Genomic DNA, 11,027 nt, shown 5'->3' with positions numbered 1-11,027 from the left:
CTTGTATCGTCTTTTCACTATCCTTTCATCTCTCTGTTAAGTATCGTACATAGAGATCTGTCATACAAGTCTGTAGATCTAGCACGCATCTCATTATTTCATTCGACACAACCATTCAAGCTTCTCCTCCACGAGACTCACTACAACAACAGCGAGGACCACGGCTTCATACCTTAGCAACGACGACTGTAGCACAATCTTATCAACTTAGGGTTTAGGTTTGCGTTTCCTCTCCGTCACAAATGAAGAAGGAGATGCATCCATGTATTATACGCACATTCTTCGACACACATAAACCCTTGTCGTTTTTGTATTTTGCTCACTTGATTCTTAATGGACTTGAAATGAAACAAACCAGTCCAAATCCCAATTAGAAAACCGGGATGTTACACATAATGTATTGATTGTTGGATGCAACAGGTAATGTTCTTCTCAACAACTTGAAGTTGAATCCAAATCCCGACTGTTATGAGGTGTCGCAAGAGAGATTGATGTCTCTCGTGGTCGACAGATTCCAATAGCAAAGTCAATGTAATAAGCTCATGTTCTTTATAATTTTATCTTTATGGCCTGAATTTATTTGGATGAGCTTTAATTTTTTATATTTCGAAATGGCAGAACAAAGATGAAGGATATATTGAGAATCAACAACAGAACATTGCTAATGCAATTGATCTTCTTCCACTCCTTACGACTGGAATTGATGTCAGGAGGTTAATACTTTGTCATCTGCTTCTCCTTTTACTTTGAGGAAATTCCTATCATAAGTGATTCTTTGACCTGGTTGCAGGATTGATGATTTTGAGTTCACACCTGAATGTGCAATATTTGCATACCTACAGGATGTCGAAGCAGCTAAGGCAATTGGCAGCAAGTCCTGTAATGCTCTTATGGGTGAGCTAATATTAATATATGCTCTGGTTTCATTCCCATGGCCAAAAATATATTTACTGGTTTGGCCGGAACGGTTTATAAGAAAATAGAGTACTATTAATTATCATATGATCATTTTTCGTGACCATGAGGTTTCGAATTTCAAAAACTTATTCCTTGTTCGGCCTATTTGTTTTGTAAGCTTAAAAGAGCTAGAAGCCAATTTACACGTCGTATTCTCGTTTCTTTTGTAGTATCCTGTGGTGTATTCTCTCTCTTAGGTGCTATCATCCACTAGAAACCTCCTCTGACCGTCTCTAAAGATGGTTTTCTCACTCTCACCATCACCTTCTATTTTCTTTGTAACATTGGTTCTTAGGTCGTTCGTTCCATCTTCTAAGAAGAATACACTTATCTGGGCTTCGCTCTTCATCATGAGTTTCTGAATAGTCTAGGGTGGACTTCTTGTTTTAAAAAAAAAAAAAAAAATTGAAAACAACCATTATAAAAAATAGGAAAATTTCTATATTATTATATATATATATATATATTCCTAAATATGAAAATTGTCTTTCTTTTTGAACATCAAGATATGAAAAATTCCAACTTTTAACGTAATGTAAGAAAGTAAAAACTTTAGTATTAATACCCGAGTTGCTCTTAGGCTCGTAGCTTCGATTAATATCCTTCCGTTTCCTTCTTTTTCAAGTCAAAACCCTAGCTACTCGTAACTCGCCTCTCTCTCTCTCTCTTGTTCTAGTATTCGATACTTTGCATCAACCCTAATCCTCTGTTGTGTTGCAGAAAGATGGAGTGGAATCAAAAGACTCTCCAATCCCTTTCCCAATGTTTTCTGGACACGCTCTGTCCTCTCCGAGAGCCTCGTCAAGCCGCTGAGAAATCGTTATCTGACGGAGCCAATCTACCTAATTACGGCCTAGCCGTTCTCCGAATAGTAGCTGAACCTTCTGTCGTTGAACATATCCGTCATGCCGCCGCTGTCAACTTCAAGAACCATCTCCGTTCACGATGGCTCCCTGCTAGTGATTCTGGTATCTCACCGATGGAAGATTCAGAGAAGGAGCAAATCAAGTCACTCGTTGTTTCACTTATGCTCTCTTGTTCTTCCCCTTGTATCCAGAGTCAGTTGAGTGAAGCCCTAATAATCATTGGCAAGCACGATTTAGAAAACTCTTGGCCTTCTTTGCTTCCAGAGCTTATCGCCAGCCTTAAAAAAGCTGCTAGCGTTAAGGATTATGCGTCCATCAATGGTATTCTTGGCATCGCTAATTCGATTTTCAAGAAGTTTAGGTATCAGTATCGAACCAATGATCTGTTTCGTGAGTTAAACTATTGCCTTGGTAATTTTGCTGCCCCTTTGCTAGAGATGTTCCATACAACAGCTGAGTTGATTGATGCTGAGGGATCAGCTGCGATCCTTAAGCCTATGCTTGAGTCCCAAAAGCTCTGCTGCAGAATCTTTTTCTCGTTAAGCTTTCAGGATTTTCCGGAGGCTTTTGAGGAAGATTTAAACAAGTGGATGGAAAAGTTTCACAAGTATTTATCCTCAAGTTACTCTGCTTTAAAAAGCACGGAAGATGGATTAACACTTGTTGATGATCTTCGCGCTGCGGTATGCGAGATTATTAATCTTTACATGGAGAAATATGAAGAAGATTTTCATGACTTTTGGAGTGGTTTTGCATCAACGATCTTGACATTACTCCGAGATGTGTCAAAGTCTCCTAGCAGAGATCAACTAGCTACTAGAGCAATCAAGTTTCTGACCATTTTGAGCAGAAGTGTTCACCATACTTGGTTTGCTGGCGACAATGTAATCAAGGAGATTTGCCACGACATTGTCATTCCTAATGTTTATTTGAGGGATGAAGATGAAGAACTTTTCGATATAAACTATATCGATTTTATCCGTAGAGACATGGAGGGAAGTGATGTGGATACTAGAAGGAGAATAGCTTGTGAGCTACTCAAAGAACTTGCCGTAAACTACAAAAGCCAAGTGGCACAAGTAGTTTATATTGAGATACAGAATCTTTTGTTATCATTCTCAGCAAATCAGGTTGCACGGTGGAAAGATAAGGACTGTGCAATTTACTTGGCTGTCTCTCTAGCTACTAAGAAGGCATGTGGTGGTGCGTCTTTGTCTACAGATCTCATTGATGTTGTAACCTTCTTTGGAAACTTCATTCACCTGGAGTTACGAGATCACGATGTCAACACTTCTCCAATGCTTAAGACAGGGTCCTTGAAGTTCTTAACAATGTTTTGTAGTCAAATACCAAAGCCCTTTGGAATTCAGTTGTTCCCGGAATTGGTCCGGTTCCTTACAGCAGAGACGAACGTGGTCCACTCGTATGCTGCTATGTGCATAGAGAAGTTCTTTCTAGTAAAGGAAGAAGGCGGACAACGTAGGTATGGTGCTGGTGATATAAGTCCGTTTTTGTCGCAGTTGATGACAAACCTATTTGACGCAATGAAGTTTCCAGATTCTATGGAGAATCATTACCTAATGAAGTGTATAATGCGGGTTCTTGGTGTTGCGGATATCAGAGGTGATGTTGCTAATTACTGCATCGGGGGGTTGACCTCTATTCTTAGTGTAGTTTGCAATAATCCTAAGAATCCTGTCTTTAACCACTATCTCTTTGAGTCTGTGGCTGTACTTGTTCGACGGGGATGTGAACGCGATATTGCTCTTGTACCTCCGTTCGAAGCAGCTTTTCTTCCTAGCCTACTGAAGATTTTGGGAAATGATGTCACAGAGTTCTTGCCTTATGCGTTTCAGTTGCTGGCTCAGCTTGTTGAGTTAAGTAGACCACCGCTCTCAAAGACCTACAAGCAAATCTTTGAGGTGCTTCTCGAGCCGAAATCATGGGAGGTAAGGGGCAACGTTCCAGCTCTTGTGCCTTTACTTAAAGCTTTCCTGCAGAAAGTATGTCATGAGGTCACTTGGATGAGTCAAGTGCTGGTGATATTCAATAATCTTGTTTCATCTCCTAGCACAGATGAGCAAGGCTTGTATGTGCTTAACACGGTTATTGAATATATCGACTACAGTTTGATTGAACCTCACATGAAGTATGTATGGGATGTTTTATTCGGACGCCTTGAACGCAAATATACAGTCAAGTTTCAGAAATCACTTGTGATATTCATGTCGCTGTTCTTGGTAAAGCACGGACCAGGGAATCTCTTCAACTCTATGAACACGGCTAGGCCGAATATATTTACTGCTGTCTTAAAGCAAATCTGGATTCCAAATGTCAAACTGATCACGGGAGCTATCGAGGTCAAGTTAACCGTGGTTGCTGCAACTAGACTCATATGTGAGTCTCCAGCTCTTCTCGATCCATCAGCTAGTAAACTATGGGGAAAGATGTTGGATAGTATCGTCACACTTGTTTCACGGCCCGAGGAAGAAAGAGTCGTCGATGAACCTGAAATGACAGATGAGATGATCTTGGAGAATGTTGGATACAAAGCTGCGTTTGTGAATCTTTACAATGCTGGGAGAAAAGAAGAGGATCCTCTAAAAGAAATTAAAGATCCAAAGGAGTTCTTGTTAGCTTCTTTGGATAGGTTTTCTTCTGCTTTTCCTGGTAGATATGGGCAGATGATTGGCGAGAATCTTGAACAAGCTAATCAAGAAGCTTTGATCCAGCTCTGCAATGCTTACAACTGTGGAATAGCTTGACGTAAGTTTTATAATACTTTAAGAACGTTTTCAAGTTGTGTAAAGTTTGGATTCATGAGTCAATTCTTGATATGATTGTCATTTATGCAGGGAGATGAGTATGAGGAGAAAACGCATCAACATTGCATTACATTGCATTGCATTATCAAGTTTGGGTTGGTCGAGTGGGTTCCTAAAGAGAGGCGTAAAACACGCTTTTGCTCCTGGCCAGGAGAGTTACGGGCTTGGATAGAACCTTCACATTGCATTGCATTGCACTGCATCACATTGCACTTCATTACATTACATTGGATCTGCGAAGAAAAGTGGTATAACCATGCTTTGGTTTTTTATTAAATCGGGAGTTCTCATAGCTTTAAAGAATCGTATTAGAGAAGAGCATCATCGTAGCAATGTTTACAACTGCGGGATTGGTAGAAGTAAGTATTCTGTTACTTCCAAGTATGTTTTCAAATTTAGTACATGTTGGATTCATGAATCAATCTTTATGTGAACGAAGAATGTTTTTGCAGGGGACATTGCATTGCATCTGCTAAGGCCGGAGTTTCATAGCATTTTGGAAACTAGATTAGCTCGAGAAGAGCATCATCAATTCATCATTCATGCTCTTTATCAGGCTTTGTCATTTTTTTATTTTTGTTTCCATGAAAGCAAAGCGCAAGGCCTATTAGATATGGTACTACTATGTGTCTTTATGTGCATTTTGTCGTTGTCTTATGGTCAACAACCATAGTTATTATAAATGGAGAGTATTTGTTTTCTTAAATATATTACAAAAAAAAAGTACAATAAATCTTCTATTTGAAAAAATAGTTGATATGTGGATGAGTAAGATCGAAAACTTTATTAGTGTTGAATCAATTTGGGGAAAAGGGCAATGTAATGGAAAAAAAATATGATGACAACAACTCATATCATTATTCATACTATAGGTCGGTTTCATTGTTGCTTATTGCCCTAATCTAGGGCACTAATGAATTCAAACCTTCACAACTTTGTCCTAAAAACACATCCAAATAGTAAAATTGTATATCTTAATTTATAGAGATATTAGTTTATCGAGAAATAAATAATTGTTAGTTTATTAAATTGTTTTTTTTTGGCCAAATTTCATTATTTTCAAATTTCGTTTTTTTTGGATATAAGTATTATCATGTCTAGAAAAAGCACAAAAAGTTTTTGATGCCGAAAAATATTAGACATAAGTTCTAACAAGAGTTTTCGTAATAACCATGTGATTATTTTCTATTTTTTATCAGCCTACGTTACATAATAGTGAAAGAAAATTATGCTTCCTTGACTATTTTCTTAATTTCCGATAGGTTTATTACCGTCTACTCATATAATGCTTTGGAGTGTAAGCATGCATAACGTGATGACATGTGCCAACCGTATCTTCAAATCTGTTACAATTGAATAAAAGTAAGCTCTAACTTTATCTTCAAAGATTTGGAACATATGGTGTACCGGTTGTTATGCCAATAGCAACGCCGGGCAGCTAAGTTGATGTAATCATAAATCATGTTATGGTACACTACAAATGGGCTGGCAAAAAAATTCTTAATAACACATTGTTTAAAACGTTTCGTACAATTAAAAAAAAAAAAAAGTATTTGGTAGAGAATTACATATAGAAAAATAAGAGAAAAAATATTTGTTGAGGGAACATAAAAAATGTACAGAAAATAAAGATTTAAATATGAGCTACATATTTTTCTTTTGGAGCTGGTGAGTAAACCCAAATTATTATATTTTGAAAAGATTACACTTTAAAGTTCAAAATGTTATAATTTTAATGATCTCGAGTGTCTTGCATCGATAAGTAAACCCGAACAATAAGTCGAAGTCAACTATTTGCATATAAAACTACATAATGGTTGATATATAACATGCGTCATTATATTCTGCTATCTGTGCATAGGAAGATGCGATCATCTAATGGTTGACAATTTTGGGATTAGATAGATCTATATCTCGAAAAATGATCTGCTTTTTAACTTAAACAAAAGAAGAATAATGCATTATGTTATTGACGGGTCAATGCATTTTATTTGAGTCCATATAGAAAATTTCTTAGCTTATTTTCAAAGTTACTTTATAAAAATAAAAATAAAATAAAAATTCAAATGGAAATATTAACAAAATAGCCAAATTATGGAGGTAACTAAAAAAAACCATGGTGCAAAAAGGTTGGATAACAAACTTTTTCTAAAATGCAAAATTTAAAATTACTGTCAAATAAAAGATAAAATATACAACAGCGTATTGTAATTTTGAATAAAAACATGGACTAAATAATAATTATGCAAAATCTGAAAAACAAAAAAAAACAAAACTAGAATTCTGACGTTAGAGTTGATGAAAAAGAAACTTTCAACGAGAATGGGAGGAAAAAATCAATTTCATTTGAAAAAATAGGATGTCATATTGAAAAAAACCCGTTTATTTGTAAAAATAATGAGTTTTTAGAATTAAAATTTTGTTTTCTGAAAATAACATGTGGTCTTAACAAATAACATGTAATATTACACTAAAATAAAATTTTAAGGGTTTGTAATAAATTTTGAAGGGTTTGTAAATCCAATAAAAGAAATGTTGTAAAACAAAATTTAAATAGCAAAATGTTGTTATGACACTATATAAAACAACATTAAACATGTGTTATAAGAAAGTATATTAAATCATTCGATTAACACTATAATAACTTACAATAGCGTACAGAAGATTGTTAGTGTACGGGATGACTCTGTTATAGCTCGACAAAAATAGCGTTTGATAATTTGCTATCATAATTTGCTATCAATCACATATAATAACATTTCTTTAGAGCTAACAAAGCTCATATTTGTTGTAGTGAATATAAGAGAATAGCGTGTTTAATAGAGAACTAGATAATCACCCGTGCTGATAGCACGGGAATCTTTTTATTTGTTAAGATTATGATTATTTTATATCATTTATTTACATGTTATATAATATACTACTATATGGTGAGTTTTGAGTCATATTAAACTACTAATAGGTAGGTATAGAAACTTTGACAAAAAAAAAAGGTAGGTATAGAAACTAATATTGTTACCCGTATTTGACCCGTTACTTGGCTTGTTTCCGTCTCGAAAAAGGGTACCCGCAGCTTTAGGATCGAGTTGAAAGGTATTATAATTATATTATTTGTGAGTAAGGATCGAGTATCGGGTATTAATTTAATTTTTGATATCTGTGCCATTACCCATCTCGTTACCTATTTCGTTACCCGACCCGTAAATACCCGTTAATATTTTGTAATATTATCATTTATTAATAATTTATATATATATATATATTCTAGAATAAAAGTTAAAATGATCTAATTATTTTTTATGTATAATATAAAATAAATACATATGATGGATTATGTATATCGGCAACGGGTATAATATGTAAAATGTCAGAATCTTAATATGAATGACTGCAATCAATCCCCAAATTTTCATCAATAACTTATCTCTAGGTTTTTTTTTTTATGAAACACTTCATAATAAGTTATGTTTTATTTGCTATTTTTGTGGATAAACATTTTATGATTACAACATATTAATATTAAAATTTTATTATTATATTTTATATTAAAATACAGTGACATTTTATGTAATATAATATATGGAATAGATAATTTGTGTAAAGGTTGCTTAAATAATATAATAAAAATTTTCTCCTATCGCATAGAATTCGAAAAAGTATCATGTTACTAAGAGAAAATGACCGACAATTTAAAAAAACAAAAAACACGATGGCGAAGATTCTAAAAACATGATAGCATATTGGATAAGAAGAGTGGTGATGGTGAGAGGAGATGCTGGAAAATGAAGGGTATTAGTGTTGATTAGTAACCAGAGCTTCATCGTGATGTCGAAGTGCAGTGGTTTTGGTGGTTGGGGAAAGAGAGATGAGTGATCATGGGTGGAGCTTGTATTTGGTATATCCGATTGCATATTTTTAAGCAATGTTATAAACATACATCAGAAAGAGTTAAAGAAAGCAGGTTGATAAAATACATGCTCCACAATCACACATAATTGATCCACTCGTAACTTGTTCGCAAACCTCGCACGGCTCGCAGTTGTCTATCATTTATACGGTGGGACGATATAAGATTGACATAATTATAAATTATTATTATACAAAAATTACATATTCAAAAAAAACTAAAAATATTTATTACATTAGTCGATTGTAGATTCTTAAATAATATTTTTATCGATAAAGTCAATAGATTTTTTGACTAAAAAATATAGTAAAATTATTTAATAATCATTTTACTTTATACTATGTGCGAATTATTATCTACTTAGTAATATTTTTGAAAAAATAACGATTGTTGGTACTTTTGAAATAAAAACTCATTTTAGTATTATTTTTGAAAGGTGCCTTTAATAAATAAATAAATAACTAAAAACAATTGAAAATAATTATAAGCTTGACACATAAGGACCAATGATTCTCTTTTAATATATAGAAGATAATGTATGTTAAATAAGAAAGTCACATTTTTTAACATTTAAAGTGTAATTGGATAAAACTTTAAATCTCGAGAAAATTTCACTAATACTATAAACTATTTTTCTTATTTACACCGCCATAAAAGATGATGAAACAATAACGTCCGTCAATAAAAATAGTTAAATTATATTTTTTTTTAATTTAATTTCAATTCATTCTATTATTTAATATTATTAATTATAATGAAAATAGAAAATAATTTTTTTTTATGAATGTTGAGTATATTTCTCCGATACAAAGAATGCTTAATTATTTGAAGCTTCTGACCGCGAATGCCATCATCTTATACCTGATCAGATTCTTCATTTTTTTGTTTTTATTCTTCTACTTTAACTTTTTTTTTGTGCTTTGGTCTCTTAGAGATCTATCAATGGCGAAGTATGAACAAACCATGATTCACAAAGATTAGAGTTGGGCGACAGTTTTGTGGTCGAAACACGACGAAGATAATTTTTAAATTTTTTTTGTTAATAGTAATAAATATTTTAACTATTGCGCGTTGATGACAATATTGTTTTTTTGTCATCTTTTTGTGGTGGGACATATATAAAAGTTAATTTTAAGATAAAATGTTAGTAAAATTATTTTGATTGGTTTTTAATATTACATAGTGAATTTCTCTCAAATATCAAATTGTTATCAAATAACACTTAAAAGTTTAAAATGTGTTTCTTCTTATGTTAAACCGTATTATAAAACTGTAAAATATATTACAAAACTATGTAGTCTACGTACCTTTACAGTTTATTTATTTTTATGTTTTTATCATAACGTAACCTCGTTTTAAATTTAGACTACGTAGTACACTAATAATTTATTGATTTGAGCTGTCAATAATGGACTGTAGGAGTCAAGGCTTTGTAGTTTGTAATGTATAGACTCTTTTTCCACTACTATATAAACTCAGTAGCATATCATGGAATTTCAAATCCATACATAGCAATAAAGGGAAGAAGCGAATAGTGAGTGGCTTGAGAATAATTTTATATTCATCAAAACACCCAAAAATGGCTTCACACAAGCTCTTTCTCATCGTTTTATTGGTGACTCTTTCTTCTTCTAATATGATTAACACTTGCTCGGCCTCACGCCGCCTTCTCCAAAATATTCCAGGGTTTAATGCACCTCCATTGCCATTCGGGTTTAATCCACCTCCACTGCCATTTGGGTTTAATCCACCTCCACTGCCTAGCTGGTTTAATGTACCTCCATTGCCAACCGGGTTTAATCCACCTCCATTGCCAAGCTGGTTTAATCCACCCCCATTTCCAAGCTGGTTTAATCCACCCCCATTGCCCAGCTGGTTTAATCCACCTCCATTGCCAAGCTGGTTTAGTCCACCTCCATTACCATTTGGGTTTAAACCACCTCCATTGCCAACCGGTTTTAATGTACCTCCATTGCCATTCGGGGTTAATCCACCTCCATTGCCAACCGGGTTTAATGTACCTCCATTGCCTACCGGGTTTAATGTTCCTCCATCGCCAAAAATATTACCATAACCAACTCTTCACATTTCTCACTCACTTTCTAAAGCCAACTTCGCCTTTGATTTATAACAACTATCCCTTCTCTCCCTACCACTCTCCCATCCACTTCGTTCCTCTCATCACCACCTTCTACAACTAGATCGAGTCCTTGAATAATCACTTCATGTATTTGATGTATCTCTTATATTATTGTTGTAATAATTTGTTTCATTGTGATGTGTTTTGGTTTGGTCCCGCGTGATATGTGCGCCTTTAATTTCCTTTTCGATTATCTATGTGTTGTATTTTTATATTTGTTGTACAACTTAACGTGTTTATCTGGTTCCTTGTTTCATTTATAAATCCCCTTTATAATAAAATGGAAGTTGTTTTGTAGATTATATAAGTTTAATAAGTTGGTTATAAATAGG

At 34.0% G+C, this 11,027-nt stretch overlaps 2 protein-coding genes across 2 annotated transcripts; both read left to right on the top strand.

The window, feature by feature from the left end:
- On the top strand, positions 1,682-4,588 carry LOC104742269 (exportin-2-like). The gene has a single exon (XM_019235938.1). The coding sequence runs from the start codon at positions 1,682-1,684 to the stop codon at positions 4,586-4,588; it is 2,907 nt and encodes a 968-aa protein (XP_019091483.1).
- On the top strand, positions 10,135-10,629 carry LOC109128724 (extensin-like). Its single transcript, XM_019235579.1, has one exon. It carries the CDS (start codon positions 10,135-10,137, stop codon positions 10,627-10,629), a length of 495 nt encoding a protein of 164 aa, XP_019091124.1.

This window comes from Camelina sativa, chromosome 14 (genome assembly GCF_000633955.1).
Source record: "Camelina sativa cultivar DH55 chromosome 14, Cs, whole genome shotgun sequence".
NCBI classification, from domain to species: Eukaryota; Viridiplantae; Streptophyta; class Magnoliopsida; order Brassicales; family Brassicaceae; genus Camelina; species Camelina sativa.
This window is presented reverse-complemented; position numbering and strand designations above follow the sequence as displayed.

What these genes read in the sequence shown, in the direction of transcription:
- LOC104742269 (XM_019235938.1), top strand. Translation starts at nt 1,682, where the DNA reads ATGGAGTGGAATCAAAAGACTCTCCAATCCCTTTCCCAATGTTTTCTG.
- LOC109128724 (XM_019235579.1), top strand. Translation starts at nt 10,135, where the DNA reads ATGGCTTCACACAAGCTCTTTCTCATCGTTTTATTGGTGACTCTTTCT.